This window comes from Tachypleus tridentatus, chromosome 1, assembly GCF_004210375.1.
Source record: "Tachypleus tridentatus isolate NWPU-2018 chromosome 1, ASM421037v1, whole genome shotgun sequence".
Taxonomy (NCBI): domain Eukaryota; kingdom Metazoa; phylum Arthropoda; class Merostomata; order Xiphosura; family Limulidae; genus Tachypleus; species Tachypleus tridentatus.
This window is the reverse complement of record NC_134825.1, coordinates 6,490,716-6,514,313: the sequence shown is the minus strand read 5'-3', so window position 1 is coordinate 6,514,313 and position 23,598 is coordinate 6,490,716. Positions and strand designations below refer to the sequence as shown.

Here is a 23,598-nt window from a genome sequence, read left to right as displayed (position 1 = left end):
TATTTCCAAGTATTCTGAACAGCACACAGGTATGGTGCGTAACTCAAATACTAACACAGCAAAGTCTATTTCCTGCAGCCAAGTTGTCTCTCCTGGACTTACTTCACTGATTTGCACTTCGCACGTTCCGTTCTTCATATCTAATGTTAAAAACTGTTTTTAATCAGATAAAGTATCCAAAATAGACTCAGTCTTTGGACATCCTTTTCTCTGAGTTTACTGACCTTCCAGAAGTCTATACGTAACCATCCTTCTTCTTCCTTCTCTCTGATTTTACTGACCTTCCAGAAGTCTATACGTAACCATCCATCTTCTTCCTTCTCTCTGATTTTACTGACCTTCCAGAAGTTTATACGTAACCATCCTTCTTCTTCACATATGATGCCTATTGATTGTATTAAATTTCCTTTTCTCCTGTAATGTTTTTAGTTTTTTTAGAGCCCCAGCCACATTTGCAACTGGAAATGGTCTGATCCTCTAATGTTGGGCCTGTATCACCATTATCAAACTTAAGTCCCGAGGTCCGCTTGACAAGGCATTTTGACATTTTACGAGCAAGTCCTTTAATCTGTGCAATTGTCGTAACAGCTCACAAAGTTATCTCCAATAAAGGTATCTAAACCTGTTGTTGTTTTTAATGTTGTAAGTCTTCACACTTGCCGTTGAACTATTGGACAGACAGGAGTTATTTTGTTCTTTTGTCTTGGGAATTTCACGCGAAGCTACTTGAGAATCATCTATACTAGTGTCCCTAATTAAGAAGTAATAAATTAGAGGTATTTCATCTAGTCAACATCTCTCAACGCCAACCTTTGGGCTATCACTAAAGAAAAGTAGAATTGAGTGTCTCATTATAATGCTCTCACAGTTGAAAGGGCTTGTATTTTAGATGATAGGATACAAACGACCAATAGATTACGAATACAGTGCCCTAACCTCCCCAAGAAAAACTGCTGTCTTTTAGTTGTCAGATCTACAATTGTTTTATTGAGTTCAAGTATAAGTACTTCATTCCTTGTCACTGTAATTTCATCCTCTGGTGTATTATTTCTCATATAGTTCAGAGAACTAGCCTAATCAGAGTCTGTGAAATTACTGAAGCATGTTTAACCAAACTTCTATATTCTCTCTTCCTCAAAGTCTTATACCAACATCAAATATTCAACACAGAAGCTTCAGGCATTGATGGTGACTTTCAATTTGTCATAATAATGTGACCACTTGATGCTCACATCAATTTATCATATAGTTTCATTTGCGTAAGCTAATTTTCCACCTTTCATTACTGGGTCAGTTTAAACATTGCAAATGTAGAAACAGTTTCGAAAATTTCAGACGAAAGTCTTTCGAAATTTGCCCTTTTGTCTGTGTTATTTTTATAGAAATATGCCTCCAAAACATTTTCCACAAAAAATCACAGTTGCTGCCCACTTTGTCTTTGTTCATCGTCAAAATTGTGCCTAAGTCAACTATCAAGGGAAGATCCAACTTCAATATGGTGGCAAGGTGTCTGTACAACTATTGCCACGACAAATGACGAACTCTGGAGTTAAATAGATATTAGGAAGGACTACATGTTTTAATGATGTGGCTTATGGAATCCAGAAGAACAGATAGTCCAAGCAAAAGTTTACTTACCGCCACTATCTTTAGAAAGATGTCAGAGAAAGAATGACGAAGCTGTCCAAATAAAGCATTATAAGACGAATATCTGAAAAACAAACAGAAGTTCATGTCGAAGCCACTTTCAATGTATCACCAAATATGGTGTGTATTTTCTCATAGCAAAGCTACATCGGCCTATCGAGGGAATCGAACCACTGATTGTAACGTTGTAAATCCTTAGATTTACCGCTGAACCAGTGGATGAATACCAGGAGTCACCCAGGAATGGAACCCCCATTGAATTTCCTGGACCATTTATCTATATGAAGAGAACTCCGCCAGTAACAAAACAACATATGACTAGAGGTCTTTCCATCTTTACATCATAAGCTATAGATATGAAACGAACGAGAATGTACTGTTACCATAAGCTATGGAAAAAATGCCTACCTAAATACATTGTGGCTGGACGATTTGCAAACAATAAATAAGTAAAAAAGTGTAATATTTGATTCTGTTAACCAAAATTCTTATTTTAATTTAATTTACACATTTACTTAGTGACGTAATTAATGTAGCATCTAGATTTATGAATATTAATATCCTTAATTTTCGAGATTTGCATTAGTGTTTATTATGGAAGCTTACGTTTCATAAATGTACCATTGCTTTGTTATGCAGTAGGAATATTTAAGAGAGTTAACAACTCAAGAAGTAGAGAGTGTCATGTGGTTTTTAAATAAAGACGTCTCTAGATATTTGTATTGTCAATTGGCCTGAAGGATGTATGATGTATTATGATATTAATATCTTAACACCTGAGATTTTTTAAAAGTTTTATAATAGTTTGAACAGAATAAAAATATAAGTTAGACGGTGCTATATTATAACTGTTTATTGAATTGTAATATTTTATTTTAATGAGGTTTAAGTAGTGAAATATTATTTGATTACTATTTTTAGTTAATTAATTAATGTTGAAGATGGTGAGTTCATGAAGAGTAGAGATAACAAACAAGTAAATTAAGGGGCAAATATTACTGCCCGACCCCACAGCCTCACATTTCATAGCTAACTGAAATAAATATATTAACTGAAATCAAGCTTCACCAATGAAGAGGCAGAAGAGTGCAGTCGAAGCAGTATAACGCAGGTAAATTCCTTTATGAGTCAGTAAAGATTAACATGATTCAAGGAAAGAATTCTTAGTGTATTTATAGAATAACTGTTTGTATCAATGACTTGGATTAACAACTTCTAATATATGGAAAAGTCAGTGCGTTTTGTGAACGCTACATTCCATGAAATGATTTATATGACGTGTCGTTGAGCAACAACGTATAACCTAATATTATTGTGAACCTATGTACTGAAATGAAATATACAGGCAACAAAAACTGAAAAATATTGTTGATTAAAGAGGTTTTGTTTTTTAAATGTTAGTGACATAACAGCTTAATTCAGAAACGATTTAAGTTTAATATTGAATCGATATTTTTCTTTAATGATAAATTTTATACACTTGGATCCCAGGTGATCCCACAATTCCTCTTTACACTAGGCTATCATACCAACACTTACTACACTTACAAGGTTTCACGGTACGTACATAAACACACCCCTCATATTTGCATCTCCGTCACTAAAATCGTAATGAGCAAGATAGTAATGAAACTGTTCTATTTGGATAAATGCATTTTTAGTTTTATGACTCTTTCTATTTCGAGAAATAAATTGTGACGTTATTTGACCCACTGGCGTAATTAGATTAGATTAGTTTCCTAAATTATTTATCTGTATCCATATTTGTTTTTAATCTTACTATTTCATATCTTTGTTTGTTTTACATTACTCTTTAATACCTTTGTTTGTTTTTACCTTACTATTTCATACCTTTGTTTGGTTTTACCTTACTATTTCATACCTTTGTTTGTTTTTGCCTTACTATTTCATACCTTTGTTTGTTTTTACCTTACTCTTTCATATCTTTGTTTGTTTTACATTACTCTTTAATACCTTTGTTTGTTTTTACCTTACTCTTTCATATCTTTGTTTGTTTTTACCTTACTATTTCATATCTTTGTTTGTTTTTACCTTACTATTTCATATCTTTGTTTGTTTTTACCTTACTATTTCATATCTTTGTTTGTTTTTACCTTACTATTTCATACCTTTGTTTGTTTTTACCTTACTCTTTCATATCTTTGTTTGTTTCTTCCCTTATTCTTTAACTTTTCCTAACTTACTCTTTCATACCTTTGTTTGTTTTTCATCTTACTGTTTTATAACTTTGGTTCTTTCTTGTCTTATTTGTATCAATATATTTTCTACTTTACTTATTTTGAACTGTGTGTATTATCTATGCTTGCTTTTTTGTATGTGTGTTTTTGGCCAAACCTCTTCATAATTGTAGGTTACTGTCTAACGTATACATATATATATATATATAATTGTTATTTTAACTCAGAAACAAAAAACTCTGCATCAACTGAAAAGATCCGAGAATACAAGCTAAAATGTAGGATTGTAAAATGTACCCTAGGGTTAGGAGGTTACTGCTTATGTAGGACCCACATCGCGGTGAGAATACACCGTCTATCATTCTTAACTTCTATTCGCCGTTCTCACATAAGAAATAAAGAACAGCAATAGATATAGAATTAGAAATATCATCCAATATTGTTGCTTGTACCCTGGGGTCTTTTCAGTTGATGCAGCTTTCTTTGTTGTTTAATTTGTTTTTTATTTCGTTTTGTTTTTGAGTTAAAATAACAAATTATACAATTAGTGAGAGGTTTGGATTTGCTTTTTTTAACGCAGTTCTTTCTTATGATTTTACTCATTTAGTTTTATTAAAACGTAATTATTTTCACTAAAGTATATATGTATATATATGTGTGTGTGTTTTACTTCGTTTATTCATAGTCATTTGTATATATAAAGAGAGAGAGAAAGAGAGAGAATTTGTTTGATTTGAATTTCGCGCAAAGCTACACATTTCGGAGTCTTGTTACATATGTAAGCTCATGAGTACATTCCCATGTTGAAGTACTCATTATACGAAGAAAATTACGTTTTTAATTTGAACACTAATGAAATAATTCCAGCGAAGCAATTAAAAGTAAAAGAACTAAGTGTAAGGAATTATATTCACGAGCGACTGAAAATTACCGCGTAAGTGATGAAAATAATTCACCGGGTGTCGACGTAAATATTCTAAAAATAATTGTTACTTGAAAAGTTTTTGGTATTTTTAGCCAATAAAAAGCATCAAGATGAATTCCGTGTCGTTTAGATGGTCATCAAAATCACATTTCTTCTACAAATTATGTGTGTGTGTGTGTGTTCGAAATGTTTCCTTCCGACGCTAATAACGTTACTTGTGAGTATATTTTTTACAGTGTATTCAATTATCTTACATTAATTAAATGGAATTTACCGTGAAATAACCTCAGATTTCGATCATTTATAGTAACATGTGATTAGTTCTGTTTCTTCTTTCCAGTCGAACAAATTCTTACATCTTAAGATGAGTGTAACTGATTTGTAGAAGAAATGTTAAAATGTGGCCATTGTCATTAATACCCTGTATGCATATATCTAGTTGTTTTGTATTCTAAACCTGTTTTTAGTTAAATCCCTGATGCGGAATTATATTGTACATATTGTCTACTACCATGTCCTGATTACCTTGTATTCTAAAACTGTATTTGGTTGAATCCCGAACGCATTGTTATAGTGTATTTATTCGTCATTGTTATTCCACCAGTATATTAACTTCTTATGTATGACTTGTGAGGTTTCTAATTCCTTTTTGTTTGTCTTTATGAATTTATCAGACTAATTCAAAGTATGTATTAGATTTAAATATATAGTTAATTTCTTTACGTTTATGTACATAAATGTATGAGGCGTGGACCTCCCTCTGCCTCCATGGTATAGCTTTGAATTTTTTTAACGAGTTAGCTGGTTGGAATCAAAGCCATTCCACGAACTTTAAGCTGTGAATGTGTTATACGAGTAACAATCAGTTACATTGCACAGATAGTACTAATTTGCGAACTATTGTTAAATAAATAACAACGTCTTGATCTATTATTGCTAGGCTTGTAATTGATGTAAGTATAATGTCTACCCTAGAGTACTGATACGAAGATAACTTAGTAGTTGGAACATTTTCATAACATTGTTCGTCAGTGACCTGAATCAGCCGGAGCTCGTTACATTAGATTATATAATAATTACTTCTTTACTTTGGGTGTTCAAAAATAAACTGATAATGTAAGTGGCCTCTAGACAATGTTTTATAGTCTTGGATCCAATGCCACATATATATATCTTCAAATAAGTCAAAGCAAAGGTTTCTTTCTGATTACTAGCATATTTTTAAAATAAATATTATGTTTTCGAAGCATGTGTTTGGTTTGTTTTGAATTTCGCGCAAAGCTACACAAGGGCTATCTGCGCTAGCCGTCTTTAATTTAGCAGTGTGAGACTAGAGTGAAGGCAACTAGTCATCACCACCCATCGCCAACTCTTACGTTGCTCTCTTACCAACGAACAGTGGGATTGACCGTCACATTATAACGCCCCGATGGCTGAAAGGGCGAGCATGTTTGGTTCGACGGCGATTCGAACCCACCCCCATCAGATTACGAGTCGAACACCTTAACCCACCTGGCCAAAGCATGTGTATGTGTGTGAATTAATTGTACTTTTATAAATAATTCCTTGCGTTCTAATGAGTAACTGTTTCATTTTAATCCATTATGTTGAATATAAATTAGGATTAATCGTATGAAATGTTTCATGTCTGTGAAATGTTTGTTACACGTTAAGAATAGTTGTTTTCATAAGATTCATTGTGTCTTGGATAGACTTTAACAGTAACGATTACGTAGGGAATGAAACATAGAGGAGGGTTTTATTAACTAAAGGGAAGGTTTGAGAGAAATTATTTGTGTATTTTCTTTATAATGAGGCAAGGTACGATATCCCAGCAGTTATTGTCAATTAAGACCTGTATTGAACTCTGAAATATAGTCTCTAGCGATATTCATTAAAAATGTTTCTTTATTACCCATAGTAATGTTTTGTTGAGAACTACACTCCACATAATACGTGTCTACAATAACTAAATAATGAAAATGTTTGGATAAACTACCTCAGACTAGAACTATTGAAAGACACTATTGGTTAATAATTAGATAACAGTAGAACCATTAAAAACATTATTTATAATAAATATGTCAGAACTGTTTAATCACTTTAATGGTTTGTTTGGAATTAAACACAACGCTACACCAGGGGGCTCTGCTCACCACGAGTATCGAAACTCGGTTTCTAGCGGTGTGAGTCTGCAAACATATCGCTGTGCGACAAGGGAGCAATTTTAATGGATACAACCATCACAAATCATTACTGTTCAGTAATTAGATTAAATTAGTATAATTAAAAGAAAGTTTTATTTATCTTGTTGTAATGTAACGTATCAGTAGCAACCAATCAATATACATCCTTTGCCACCACAAGGCGTTATTAACATAATTATTGTTAAATAATTAAATAAGATTAGAACCGTTAATAATGCTATTGTATATGAAATAATGCAACCATTAAAATTATTATTGTCTGATAATTACATGAAATAAGAAATATTAAAAAAGTTATTGTTTAATAATTAGGTAAGAGTAGAAACAAATAAAAAACATTATTGCTTAATAATTAAATGAGTAGAACTATTAAAACATTAGTGATTATTAAATAGACAAGATTAAAATCATTAAATTTTTCACTTTTAAAGTTATTATTTAATGTTTAGGATAGAACCATTTAAATCGTCATTATTTAACATTTAGGATAGAACCATTTAAATCGTCATTATTTAACATTTAGGATAGAACCATTTAAATTGTCATTATTTAACATTTAGATAACATTAGAACTAATTATAAAATAACTGTTAAATAACTATAAAATAATAGGATAATTTCACATACATTATTTATCCATAAAAAGTCAAGAACAAAGCCATAAAGATACCCCCAGTGGGAGAGTCACACCACTAGAAACCAGGTTTCAACACTCTGTGAAGAACACACATAGCTCATTTAGTAGGTTTGTGCTTCATTCCAAACAAACAATAGAATCATAGAAAACGTCATTGTTTACAATTAAGTAAAAGTAGAACTATTAAGAGATGTGATTTATGATACTTAGATATGAATCTTAGATATATATATCAATAGTGTTTTCAAAGAATCAGTAATTATATTAGATATATATATCAATAATGTTCTCAGAGAATCAATATTTATCTGAGGTATATTTAACAATAATGTTCTTGGATAATCAGTATTTTTTAGTATATGTAACAATAGTGTTCTCAGAGAATCAATATTTATCTTTGGTATACATAACAATAGTGCTCTGAGAGAATCAGCATTTATCTTTGGTATATGTAGCAATAGTGTTCTAAGATAATCAATATTTATCTTTTGGTATACGTAACTATAGTGTTCTCATAGAATCACTGTTTACCTTTTGTATATATTTCAATATCGCTCTCAGAGAATCACTATTTATGTTTGCTATATGTAAAAATAGTGTTGTCAGAAAATTAGTATTTATCTGATATTTCAATAGTTTACTCAGACAGTCACTGTTTATCTTAATTATATATTTCAATATTGTTCTCAAACAATCACTGTTTATTTAATTATATATTTCAATATTGTTCTCAGAGAATCACTGTTTATCTTAATTATATATAACAGTAGTGTTGTCAGATAATCACTGTATTTCTTAGGTACAGTACTGTACAAAGTGCCAGGACAAAAAAATATTTTGTCATTCTTTTCACCTTATAGGGCTAATTATTCCATAGCATTACACCTTATAGAACTAATTATTCCATAGCATTACAGTATATAGAACTAATTATTCCATAGCATTACACCTTATAGAACTAATTATTCCATAGCATTACAGTATATAGAACTAATTATTCCATAGCATTACACCTTATAGAACTAATTATTCCATAGCATTACAGTATATAGAACTAATTATTCCATAGCATTACACCTTATAGAACTAATTATTCCATAGCATTACACCTTATAGAACTAATTATTCCATAGCATTACAATATATAGAGCTAATTATTCCATAGCATTACACCTTATAGAACTAATTATTCCATAGCATTACAATATATAGAGCTAATTATTCCATAGCATTACACCTTATAGAACTAATTATTCCATTGCATTACAATATATAAATGTCAACACTATGGTAATTCTTCACTGATTCTTTTTGAAAACTGAATGAGCCAGTGTGAGAATACTTATCATTCGTTAGAATTCACATATACTTGTATAAAGAGCATGTCATAAGGGTTCTGAACATACTTATCAGATTTAAGGTCTGAAATAATTGTCTTAATACTCTATGCAGTATCTTAACTGTATAGAAGGAAGCTAGCATATGGTACCGGTATGAAATAATTGTCTTAATACTCTATGCAGTATCTTAACTGTATAGAAGGAAGCTAGCATATGGTACCGGTATGAAATAATTGTCTTAATACTCTATACAGTATCTTAACTGTATAGAAGGAAGCTAGCATATGGTACCGGTATATGCTAAAAGAAATCAATTTATTAACACTCCACAAATAAACCTTGGTAAAATCAATGTTTAACACTATGTATTAGTCTCGTTGTCTTGCCATGGCCCAAAAGGCGTGGAAAATTGTCGGCAGAGCAGAAAGTTCTCATAAAAACTTTATACGATGCTAGTTGAACTCTCCAACAAACTGCTACAGATACTGTCAAATACATCCTAGATCATGAGACCAATAAAGATATATTTGAAAATAAGGAGGGAGAGGCAGAAAACCTGAACTAAATGATACTGATGTTAAGTATGCAGCCTATCTTACAGAAGGAAGACTGATACTGATATCAAGTATGGAAACAGTGTCCAGATATACAGTACTAAAAAGTTAAAAATCTTTATTTCGATGTCAGATTGTTGTCCGGAGACTGAGATGTGCTAGAAAGTACAAAAACCGCACTGTTGATGGTTGGAAAAGGTTGTTATGAATGACTCAGTTCAAGTTTTAAAAAAATATTTTATTCAAAGCATAAGTTGTATGTTCAGTGGAAGAAAGGTGAAAGATACCTTAATCTATAGCATCTACCATGAAGCATGGAAGAAGCAGTGAGATGGGTTGGTAGTGTTTTACTGCTATGGTGACAGCAGATACTTTTAAAATAGGTGGAATAATGAACCAGCACAACTACCATCAGATACTGATCCATCATGGTATAACCCAATGATTTGTGTATTATTAGTAAAAGATTATACTACCAAAAAGGTAATGACCCCAAACACTCAACTGACCCATGTATAATTTGCTTGGCTACGAAAGACGTTGTTGGAATTATTCAAATGATACAGTGACCTAAACAGAGTTCTGATCTCTATCAGTGACCTAAACAGAGTTCTGATATATATCAGTGACCTAACAGAGTTCTGATCTATATCAGTGACCTAAACAGAGTTCTGATCTCTGTCAGTGACCTAAATAGAGTTCTGATCTATATCAGTGACCTAACAGAGTTCTGATCTATATCAGTGACCTAAACAGAGTTCTGATCTCTATCAGTGACCTAAACAGAGTTCTGATCTCTATAAAGTTGAACACATCTGAAATTTGATAGATCAAAAACCAAAAGTTACTTCCAAAGACACTTCAATGAAATGTATTAGAGGTATTTGGAATAGTAAAGTCCCAAAGAATATTTTGATAAAATATGTAGCAACCATACCTGAAAGACTGTCTGCAGTTATTAAAGTAAAGAGAGGACACACAATATATTAATTATTTGGTGAACTTAAGCACTTCCAATGAATTGTTGTTGTACTAAATATAATGGGTATTTTCAGATAATTCTTAAGTGTCTTACGTATATGTAAAAAGTGCTCTCGGAGAATACCTATGTATCTTAGGAATAAATAATAGTAGTGTTCTCACATAATCCCTATGCATCTTAGGTATATATAATAATAGTGTTCTCAGATAATCCCTAAGTGTCTAAGGTGTATATATATATATATAACAGTAGTGTTTTCAGAGGATCACAATGTATCTTACAGAAATCTAGCTATAGTAACTCAAACATTTATTATGTATCGTAGATATACATATATATATATATACAATATTTTTCTTAGAAACTTGTTATGTATCTTAAGGATATTTTATAATGTTAATTTGTTATTCACCAGATCTCTGTAAGGACGTTTATTGTAAGTATGGTGCTCGCTGTGAGAATGGTCAATGCGTCTGTCCGTCCGAGTGCCCCGATACCTACGAACCTGTCTGTGCCAACGATGGATCCAGCTATGCTAACACCTGCGAAATGCGTCGAGCAGCGTGTCAACAAGCACAAGAACTTAAAGCTCTGTTCTATAGTGAATGTGATGACGTTGGTGGCTCAGGTTTAGGTGAGATGAACCTGTGACACAAACACAAGAGTGCTATAAGTCACGATCATGTGTTTTAATATATATCTAGCATATGATTTTGTACTTGCGACACAATTAGATTATAATGTTGTAAATTATGATTTCTACTTGTGACACAACTAGATTATAATGTTGTAAATTATGATTTCTTCTTGTGACACAACTAGATTATAATGTTGTAAATTATGATTTCTTCTTGTGACACAACTAGATTATAATGTTGTAAATTATGATTTCTTCTTGTGACACAACTAGATTATAATGTTGTAAATTATGATTTCTTCTTGTGACACAACTAGATTATAATGTTGTAAATTATGATTTCTTCTTGTGACACAACTATATTATAATGTTGTAAATTATGATTTCTTCTTGTGACACAACTAGATTATAATGTTGTAAATTATGATTTCTTCTTGTGACACAACTAGATTATAATGTTGTAAATTATGATTTCTACTTGTGACACAACTAGATTATAATGTAAACTTTTGTTTTGTACTTGCGACACAACTAGATTACAATGTTGTAAATTATAATTTTGGACTTGTGACACAACTAGATTACAATGTTGTAAATTATAATTTTGTACTTGTGACACAACTAGATTACAATGTTGTAAATTATGATTTTGTACTTGTGAGACAACTACATTTGAATGTAGTAAGTTATTATGAGAAGGAATTCGGAATTATATGTCGTGAAATTCATAACCCTTAATATTTATCACAAACGTTTTCGATACTAATGAAAAATTATAACCCAAAGAAAACAAAAATCCAGTTTATTTCCAATCTCAATAAGTAAACTTTCATTTTTATGGAGTAGAACTGCATATAATTCCTGGTCAGAGAACATGAAATGACGATTCCAACCGTCAACTGACTTCGTTTATTGAACCTCAGTTTATGGTACTTTTTTGTGTATCAGGAATGAGTGGACAACAACAGTATAAATTGATGTCAAAATAGTGGAAGAAAATGTTATCTATTGTGTTTTGTCTCCTACTGATGTCATCTTAACTGACACTCTGTGCGGATCACATAAATTTATCTTTCGTGCTTCAATTAGATAGATGGAATTTTAACTAAAACTCCATCAAGACCACTATAATGGTTATTGGTCAAGAATGGCCATAAATAACTTACGAATGTACATAGGATTTAAGCTACAAAAGCATTTTATTTTTTCGTCTTCTTGTGGAATCAAACAGAGTGAGTTATTTTCCACTAGTTGTCTGGTTTATTAAGACGTTTATCTCTGTTGCTTTATTATTTTTTTTGGGTGTGGGGGAGAAAATAAATCAGATAAATATTTGATGTATATTTATAAACCTTAGAATACGCGTAATTACGACCCAATTAAACTGAGAAGAGCTTAGTAATGTTTATCATTCAAAAAGATAGCATTTTTTTGGTAAGTTCCAAGAAGACAATGCATCATTTGTTAGAAATGTTGTGTTTTTTTTGTGCACAAAGCAGCAAGAACGTAAAAGTAGTCCCAAATTCAATTACTTTAAAAGGTCCATTGTGTAAAACACGTGACGTCTTTCAGGACATTTAAATTAAAATATTTTCTCACAAGTTTTCATAAGAGACTGTGTAATTTGTAATGACAGATGTGTTATTACAAATAGAATATGCTACGCATAGATCTTTTGCTACACGTCACAAAATAGCAAAATAATTGCACTTTTATTTCTTATCTCATACATTATTTACAAGGTTTCGATTTTGGTTTATTAGGTTTTAATCACGTTGTAAACCTCAAATATCAACAAAAGATGAATAAGTTTAAACTTGGAAATGAGAAGCCCGTCATTTGACTTTGGTCTAAACTTGGTAACTAAAAAGCGAGTTACCTGAAATTAATTTTACTTCGGTAAATAGCCACTACCCTCAGTCTAAACTTGAGAACATTAGAACAACTGTAAGTTTTGAACTCCAGTAAACAGATAGAAAGTCTGTGTATTGTTCCAGATTTTGGTTCCGGATCCTGTGGAGACAAACTATGTCAGTTTGATGGAGTATGCGAGTTCGATTCTCGTGGTTTGCCCCATTGCGTTTGTGACTTTCACTGTTCAACAGATAAAGAACCTGTGTGTGGTTCTGATAGACATTTGTACGATAACGAATGTCTTATGAGAGAAGCTGCTTGTAAAAGTCAGCAGGAAACCACACCTGTATCTAGAGAGTTCTGTGCAGGTGAGTTTTTCACAAGAAATTCGATCCGATTTTGTCAAGATAACGACAAAATTTCCCTGACATAAATATAGTATTTTGGAATATTTCAATGTTTGTTATTTAAAATATTAAACATTATAAAACTTGTTCGTTTGTAACAGTATCTTTTCATATTATATTCAAGGTTTGGTGGCATCAAAGGAGAATCGGTCCCTCATAGCTATTTTATTGCAAAAGCCTTTGTTTTTTTTGTGCGATGAACTTCGTGAATAAAAAAAAACAACGAAAAACCTTTTCGCGAGGTAATTTTTGTTTGTTTGTTTTTTGAATTTCGCACAAAGCTACTCGAGAGCTATCTGTGCTAGCCATCCCTAATTTAGCAGTGTAAGACTAGAAGGAAGGCAGCTAGTCATCACCACCCACCGCCAACTCTTGGGCTACTCTTTGACCAACGAATAGTGGGATTGACCGTAACTTTATAACGCCCCCACGGCTGGGAGGGCGAGCATGTTTGACGCGACGGGGATGCGAACCCGCGACCCTCAGATTAAGAGTCGCTCACCTTAACACGCTTGGCCATGCCAGGCCGCGAGGTAATTAACATGTGTTATTTTCATACATATATGTTTTAATAATAATTACTTGCCCTTATTAACTCCAGGTATAAAAATGCGACCGGCTTTGTGCTCTCAGTACTAACTGTCAAGTCTGTGGTGTTTGACAGGTCATAAACTTCTGTGTTTCAAAACCTCATGGGTTTTCTTACTCAGACTTTGTGTTTGACAATTCACTAGTCACTACCCGATACCGAGAAAAGCACCCGCAGATTGAGTAGTAAGGTATTTATAATTAACAAAATCTGGGTATTGGTGTAGTGTGTGCTGTATACGTTAAGTAAAAAACAAAGTATTGGCATTCTTTTATTACCTAACATGATCTGTGGGGAGCATGTTTTTGTTTCCCAGTTACATGTGTTGTTTATTCTAAACTCCAATACAGTCTTGTAATACAGTAAAGTCTCGAAGTTCTAACAAAATTATAAACAACAAGTTCTTTAATAGGTTCTCCTCCAGTTAATAAATTTTCCTTCGTTCATTAAAGCACTCAGTTGACCACAACTTTGAAAGTTGGGTTTGATATTTTACAAGTTTATTTATTTTATTTTTAGCGCAAAGCTACACATCAGGTTATCTGTTTACCGTGTCTATGTCATTTGTTATTTGTTAACCATAAATCTATACAATGGTATATACCTACTACGGGTATCGAAAACGGCTTTTTAACGTTATAAGCTTTCAAACTTCCCGCTGCACCTTTGAGAGGCATAATGGGCTTTGTTTGTTATTGTTTGGGGGAATTCTGCCCAAAGCTACTCAAGGAATATTTACGCTAGCCGTCCTTAATTTAAATGTGACAGACTAAAGGGAAGTCAATACCAAGCATTGTCAGTACTATTAAGATCTTTTTGCCAATGAAAAGTGAGATTGCCTGGCACGTTATAATGCGTCCATGGCTGAAAGAGTGAATATGTTCGATAACAGTATTCGAACTCTCGATCCACCCATGCCTCCACCGTTGGACATGTTACAAAAAATAATACAAGAAAAATTATCTTAGTATGTCTATCCTGTTATAATAATATATACTGTTTTCATTTTCCAATTTCTCGTGAATTTTTCAAATTAACAGAATATGTATATTTCCACTATATAACATGTCCAGGTGGTTAAGGCACTCGACCCGTAATCTAAGAGTCAATCCCACTATTCGTTGGTAAAAGAGTAGCCCTAGAGTTGGCGGTGAATGGTGATGACTAGCTGCCTTCCCTTTAGTCTTACACTGCTAAATTAAGGACGGCTAGCACAGATAGCCCTCGTATGGCTTTGCGCGAAATTAAAAAACGAACAAACAATCCACCATCTAAACAAATACTTGTTTTCATGAAACATTGTATTGTTTTGTAACATAAGAAGTTTTCATTGTTTGAAATCGTTAAAATGTATAGATCAGCATGTTACAGAAACTTGTGATATTGTATGATGTTAACATCTGATGGATATATTGTAAATAAGTTATGATATTATTTCTATATCATGGTAGTACTTTATCAACATGTTACATAAAACTATAACATTATTTTTATATGTCGGTCACATATGATCGACATGGTGCGCAGAAACTCTAACACTATTTTTATATATTGGTAACATCTTATCGACATGGTACAGAAACTCTAACACTATTTTTATATATTGGTAACATCTTATCGACATGGTACAGAAACTCTAACACTATTTTTATATGTTGGTAATATTTTAGAACCTTTGGAGCTACCCTGTGATGGAGAGGATCCGTTAGTGGATCCCTTCCTTAAGATGGAGTACATCTGTGGTGGGGACTCTAAAGATAAACGTTGTCCCCCTAACAGCTATTGCCACGAAACTCCAAGTTTTGCCAAATGTTGTAGAAAGGGTAAGATTTACTAACAACGCCATTATTGTAATTTAATCTGTTCTAAGATGAGGAGATGTTTTTATCTTCTTATTACGTCATCTTCTCTCAGAATTACGTTATTTAAAACACAATAACAAAGTTTTGATAGCATTCAACTGTGTGTATAAATATGTGTTTTATGTTATACTTCTAATTTGGACGAAAGCTAATAAAACAAAATTAAAGTGGGACAATAATCAAGCTCTTTCCATTTTACGTCTTCTGGACACACTTTCTAAAAAAACTCAACTTCATTACGGATCTGTTCTTTTGTTTAACTTTCTCCTCACGTTCAAGAGTGATTGTAATTCAGAATATTTTAGTTTTGAGCTTTCTAAGCACTCTTCGAAATAATGTTCATCCTAATTGTGTTTTCCACCTTAATTTTCCGTTCCTTAAGTTATCTCTTTTAATGTATAGAAATTTGTAATACGTTTTATCTCATTATGCTTAATAGTTGGGTCACGCAGTATTCCATTCTGCTACTTAATTTGGAAGAAATAAGCTTTTTAAACTTACAAAACATGCAGTAAACTCACAAGTCTTTCAATCAACGCTGATTATTGTCATATGAGAGTTTCAAGTGTAGATGAGGTAAAAAACACATTTCGTGTTTATACAGCAAGTTTGGATGAAAATATTTTTGTATTTAAATAGTATTTTTATGCGAAAGGGACTTTTACATTTATACATCATTTATAGAGGTAAAATGTTTGTGTTTATACAACAATTTTAGAGTGAAAATATTTTTGTATTTATACAGTATTTGTTAGAGTTAAAGCTTTATTGTGAATTTATCATGATTATTTATTCTTTTAATTTACCTTTATAGTCCAGCTGTTTGAATTAAATCCTTTACGTCAAGTTTGTAGTCCAGCTGTTTGAATTAAATCCTTTACGTCAAGTTTGTAGTCCAGCTGTTTGAATTAAATCTTTTACATCAAGTTTGTAATCCAACTGTTTGAATTAAATCTTTTACGTCAAGTTTGTAGTCCAGCTGTTTGAATTAAATCCTTTACGTCAAGTTTGTAGTCCAGCTGTTTGAATTAAATCCTTTACGTCAAGTTTGCCGTCCAGCTGTTTGAATTAAATCCTTTACGTCAAGTTTATAGTCCAACTGTTTGAATTAACTCCTTTACGTCAGGATTATAGTTTAACTGTTTAAATTAAATCCCTTACGTTAAATTATAGTCCAGCTGTTTAAATCTTATACTACAGGTGAAAAAAAAAAACATTTTTTTCAGTGGCTTTGATAAAGACGTGTGCTGAATCCCCATACGGCTGTTGCCACGACGGAAAAACTCAAGCACAGGGGCTCAACAAGGCTGGCTGTCCCAGTTCGTATCTGTAATTTTTATTCAACTGTAATCAGGTCTAGTTAATCACTAAAGTAAATTAAGCCCTTGTTTAATACTGGAATTAAAGTAAGAAAATATTATTTCGACGTTTCACCTCTTTGAAGTAATCGATCATGTCCATTCATAACAACAAAGACAGCTAATAACTGTGTCTAAGTATTTAATATCAGCAGATTATTTAAAAATGGATAACCAAGTAGAATCTTTAAGCCAAAGTGTCTTGTCACAAGAAAGAATACACGATAATTTGAGAAGATAATTATGTGGAACACTTACTTCTCCGTGGTGTGTCACTACATAAGAACACTTTATTAAGTCCACTTTTAGTTTCATATTTAAATGTGAGATGAAAAAAAAATCATAGTGTCTTAAATATTTGCTTGTGTCATATTATAAAGTTAATTAACTGTAAAGAACAATGTTACTAGTTGAAAATAGAGACGTTTGCGGAACTCATATAATAAGAGCCTTGTTTCACCATCTGTCACAGGTGTATGTAGCTGTAATCGACTCGGTTCGTACAGCCAGACTTGTGACCCTATAACCAAACAGTGTTCGTGCAAGCCAGGAGTTGGGGGTCTCCGATGTGACCGGTGTGATCCTGGGTTCTGGGGCATTCACAAAATTGCTGAAGGAAACAGTGGATGTATACGTAAGTAATTATAATGTTAGTGAAAGAAATTTCTAATTTCGTTTTTGTTTTCGGAGCTACATCCACGTTTTCAGCTATTTATTATTGAAATCATTACGTGTTCTCAATTCTCAGTCTTCGTTTGAACTAAAATATCCTTTTGTGTTTAAGCTACATTTAGTGAAACCTGCTTCTACCTCAGTTTTCTCCTTTCTCTGAAAACTCAAATTTTCCCTTTGAAATAGCAGCTTCAAGTTTTACATCCACGTTTCCTTTCAGAATAACAGATCCAATGTTTACATCAATATAACAGTTTCAGGATTTATTTCAGATAACACATCCAGGTTTTATATCAGATGAAACTTTCAGGTTTTTTACAAGATAAAATATCCAAGGTTTACTACAGTACAACAGATGCGAGATTTATTATGGGATAACTGCTTCAGGTTTTACTACAAGCTAATAGTTCTAGGGTTTACTTCGATATAAAAAACCCAAGATTTATTACGGGATAACAGAACTATGATTTGTTACAGGATAGTAGATCATGATTTAACTTAGGGATAACAGATTCAAGTTTTCCTGCAGAATAACATCTCCAGTTTTCCTACAGAATAACATCTCCAGTTTTCCTACAGAATAGCATCTCCAGTTGTTCTACAGGATAACAGATTCAAGGTTTTACTTCAGGATTACGGCTTTAAAGTTTACTATAGAATAACAGCTCCAAATATTACATTAGGTTATCAGATCGAGGATTTACTCCAGAATAATAGTTTCAGGTTTTACTACAAGATAACGATCCAATGTTTAATACAGGGTAGCTGATTCAGGTTTTACTACAAGATAACAATCCAATGTGTAATACAGGGTAGCTGATTCAGGTTTTACTACAAGATAACAATCCAATGTGTAATACAGGGTAGCTGATTCAGGTTTTACTACAAGATAACAATCCAATGTTTAATACAGGGTAGCTGATTCAGGTTTTACTACAAGATAACAATCCAATGTTTAATACAGGGTAGCTGATTCAGGTTTTACTACAAGATAACAATCCAATGTGTAATACAGGGTAGCTGATTCAGGTTTTACTACAAGATAACAATCCAATGTGTAATACAGGGTAGCTGATTCAGGTTTTACTACAAGATAACAATCCAATGTTTAATACAGGGTAGCTGATTCAGGTTTTACTACAAGATAACAATCCAATGTTTAATACAGGGTAGCTGATTCAGGTTTTACTACAAGATAACAATCCAATGTTTAATACAGGGTAGCTGATTCATGTTTTACTACAAGATAACAATCCAATGTTTAATACAGGGTAGCTGATTCAGGTTTTACTACAAGATAACAATCCAATGTTTAATACAGGGTAGCTGATTCAGGTTTTACTACAAGATAACAATCCAATGTTTAATACAGGGTAGCTGATTCAGGTTTTACTACAAGATAACAGCTCCAACATTTACCTCAGGCTGACAGTTGAAATAAAAATCTTGATGCTGCCATGAAAACAAAAACAATTACACTAAGAACATCTTCAAGTTAAAGGATAAAGAAAAGTTTAAAATAAACCAGTTTGTTATGAAGCACCTCTTCGTATGGACTTGGTGTTACAGCCAGTTTGTCATGAAAGCACCTCTTCGTATGGACTTGGTGTTACAATAAACCAGTTTGTTATGAAAGCACCTCTTCGTATGGACTTGGTGTTACAATAAACCAGTTTGTTATGAAAGCACCTCTTCGTATGGTCTTGGTGTTACAATAAACCAGTTTGTTATGAAGCACCTCTTCGTATGGTCTTGGTGTTACAATAAAACAGTTTGTTATGAAAGCACCTCTTCGTATGGACTTCGTGTTACAATAAACCAGATTGTTATGAAAGTACCTCTTCGTATGGACTTGGTGTTACAATAAACCAGTTTGTTATGAAAGCACCTCTTCGTATGGACTTCGTGTTACAATAAACCAGATTGTTATGAAAGTACCTCTTTGTATGGACTTGGTGTTACAATAAACCAGTTTGTTATGAAAGCACCTTTTCATACGGACTTGGTGTATAAAACACAACTAATTGTTAGACATTAATTGTAAAATACTGCAAAAATCATCAGGACAATATTTATGATTTTCAATTTACGTTTTGGTAAGCAAAATTTTATAGACAATCAGTGCTTTGAAACATTGTTTCCTTAAGTGTGAGTTCTTTCTCAGATGACTGATCTACCTGTACATGGTTCTGTACCTTCTAGCTTGTCGTTGTGACGAGTACGGATCAGTTCGAGACGACTGTGAACAAACAACAGGTAGATGTGTGTGTAAACCTAAAGTTAAAGGAATGAAGTGTGATGTGTGCCCTTCCGGTAAAGTTTTAGAGCACCAAGGATGTGTCAATGGTAGGTATGCTGAATAAAGTGTTGGTCATTTTTAACAACAGATTGTAGTTCATTAAACAAAGTATAGTTTTGTGACTTAAGGCAATTACCGTGAACGTTAAGGTCAGTTGAAGCATAAGGTTGTCACTATGAACTGTAGGATACAGTAGTCTGTTAGTACAAACTGATGGATACAGTAGGTTGTCAGTATAACTGTAGGACACAGTAGCTTTTCAATATAAACTGCAGGATACAGTAGGTTGTCAGTATAAACTGCAGGATACAGTAGCTTGTCAGTATAACTGCAGGACACAGTAGTTTGTCAATATAAACTGCAGGATACAGTAGCTTGTCAGTATAAACTGCAGGATACAGTAACTTGTCAGTATAAACTGCAGGATACGGTAGGTTGTCAGTATAAACTGCAGGATACGGTAGGTTGTCAGTATAAACTACAGGATACAGTAGCTTGTCAGTATAAACTGCAGGACACAGTAGCTTGTCACTATAACTGCAGGACACAGTAGTTTGTCAATATAAACTGCAGAATACAGTAGCTTGTCAGTATAACTGCAGGACACAGTAGTTTGTCAATATAAACTGCAGGATACAGTAGTTTGTCAGTATAAACTGCAGGATACAGTAGCTTGTCAGTATAAACTGCAGGATACGGTAGGTTGTCAGTATAAACTGAAGGATACGGTAGGTTGTCAGTATAAACTGCAGGATACAGTAGCTTGTCAGTATAAACTGCAGGACACAGTAGCTTGTCAGTATAACTGCAGGACACAGTAGTTTGTCAATATAAACTGCAGGATACAGTAGCTTCTCAGTATAACTGCAGGACACAGTAGTTTGTCAATATAAACTGCAGGATACAGTAGTTTGTTAGTATAAACTGCAGGATACAGTAGGTTGTCAGTATAAACTGCAGGATACAGTAGCTTGTCAGTATAAACTGCAGGACACAGTAGTTTGTCAATATAAACTGCAGGATACAGTAGTTTGTTAGTATAAACTGCAGGATACAGTAGCTTGTCAGTATAAACTGCAGGATACAGTAGCTTGTCAGTATAAACTGCAGGATACAGTAGCTTGTCAGTATAACTTCAGGACACAGTAGTTTGTCAATATAAACTGCAGGATACAGTAGCTTGTCAGTATAAACTGCAGGATACAGTAGGTTGTCAGCATTAACTGTAGGATACAGTAGGTTGTCAGCATTAACTGCAAGATACAGTATGTGATAGTAGGTTGTCAATATAAACTGCAGGATACAGTATGTGACAGTAAGTTGTCTGTATTAACTACAGATACCGTATGTGATAGTAGGTTGTCAATATAAACTGCAGGATACAGTAGGTTGTCAGCATTAACTGTAGGATACAGTAGGTTGTCAGCATTAACTGTAGGATACAGTAGGTTGTCAGCATTAACTGCAAGATACAGTATGTGATAGTAGGTTGTCAATATAAACTGCAGGATACAGTATGTGACAGTAAGTTGTCTGTATTAACTACAGATACCGTATGTGACAGTGGGTTGTCAATGTAAACTGCAGGATATAGTATGTGACAGTAGGTTGTCAGCATTAACTGCAAGATACAGTATGTGATAGTATCTTGTCAATATAAACTGCAGGATACAGTAGGTTGTCAGTATAAATTGCAGGATACAGTAGCTTGTCAGTATAACTGCAGGATACAGTAGGTTGTCAATATGAACTAAAGAATACAGTGGGTTGTCAATATGAACTGCAGGATACAGTATGTGACAGTAAGTTGTCTGTATTAACTACAGAATACCGTATGTGACAGTGGTTGTCAGTATGAATTGCAGGATACAATATGTGACAGTAAGTTGTCTGCATTAACTACAGGATACCGTATGTGACAGTGGGTTGTCAATATGAACTGCAGGATACAGTATGTGACAGTAAGTTGTCTGTATTAACTACCGTATGTGACAGTGGGTTGTCAATATTAACTGCAAGATACAGTATGTTACAGTACGTTATCATTTAAAGCTCACAGAATCGTAACACTTGGAGTTATTTTCTCTTGTTTGCTAGAGTCTTTATCCAGGACATCTGATGGGTCGTGCGACAGCCGAACTTGTCAATTTGGGGCTACTTGTCGGGAGGAACATGGTCAAAAGCAATGCGTTTGTGACCTTAAATGTCCCTCGTCCGAATCTAAGCCTCCTGTCTGTGGAAGTGATGGTAATACATACGCCTCTGATTGTCAGATGCGACTTTTCAGCTGTCGGTATCAGAAGTTATTGACTGTAACCAGCACAGGTCCTTGTAAACACGGTAATACCATTTCAAGATTTCTCATGTTTTCTGATAGCAAGGCTGTTTTAGTTTACATACCTTTTACATAACAAAGAATGTGAAATTAAGTTGTAATTATAAGATGCCATAACATTCCTTTTAGGTCGAATTTCAATCCAACATTTCTTTTTTTTATACATTTTTATGAAAGTTAACTTAGTAGAACTAAGAAACATCTTTCACATTATATAGTCTTTGATAAAACTTTCAGAAAGGCTTACATGAAATATATGTGGACACAGTTACAAACACGAGTCTTTATTTTTGCCAAACTGCTGATTAACCTGAACCATAAATATTTGAATTTGAATTTATTTAAAACATTTTAAATATAACCAGATGGCGGTATAATGCCAACTGGGATTCCAGTTCGACGATCCACTATACAGAAGTCGACAGGTGATCGCTTTGAGTCAAAATCAACACGTGACATCACCCTAACCTTGTCAAAAAATGTCTTCCGTAGCACCAGACCTACCGTAGCAGTGCCAGTTGACATGGGTGAGTAAAACAATGAAGTACCAGACCTACCGTAGCAGTGCCAGTTGGCATGGGTGAGTAAAACAATGAATGTTGTACTCTAATAACTTAACCAGTCACAGTATCACCAATTGACACGAATACGTAAAGCAGCGAATATTGTACAGAAATAACTGGATCACCCATCTTATCGCCAGATTGCATGGGTAAGTAAAGCATTGAATGTCCTGATAACCTGATCAGCCATAGCATCATCATATGAGCAGTGGGCCATTATATACACGTATGCCATGTAAATAAAGTCAACTGGACCAGTATACCCACATATACCACATAAATAGAATCAACTAGACCAGTATATCCACGTACACTATATAGATAAAGTGAACTGTGCTAGTATATCCGTCTATACCATATAAATAAAGTCACTGGACCAGTATATTCGCGTGCACCGTACAAATAAAGTCACTGGACCAGTATACCCACATATACCACATAAATAGAATCAACTAGACCAGTATATCCACGTACACTATATAGATAAAGTGAACTGTGCTAGTATATCCGTCTATACCATATAAATAAAGTC

At 33.4% G+C, this 23,598-nt stretch overlaps 1 protein-coding gene across 1 annotated transcript in view; it reads left to right on the top strand.

Moving 5' to 3' along the window:
* LOC143236334 (agrin-like) overlaps window positions 1-23,598 on the top strand; it is a 398,571-nt gene that overhangs the window by 310,852 nt on the left and 64,121 nt on the right. The window contains 8 exon segments of the mRNA XM_076474633.1: window positions 10,906-11,124; window positions 13,125-13,349; window positions 15,648-15,800; window positions 17,066-17,158; window positions 17,670-17,831; window positions 20,072-20,215; window positions 22,266-22,508; window positions 22,869-23,030. Of these exon segments, the coding sequence (XP_076330748.1) occupies window positions 10,906-11,124; window positions 13,125-13,349; window positions 15,648-15,800; window positions 17,066-17,158; window positions 17,670-17,831; window positions 20,072-20,215; window positions 22,266-22,508; window positions 22,869-23,030 (1,401 nt within the window).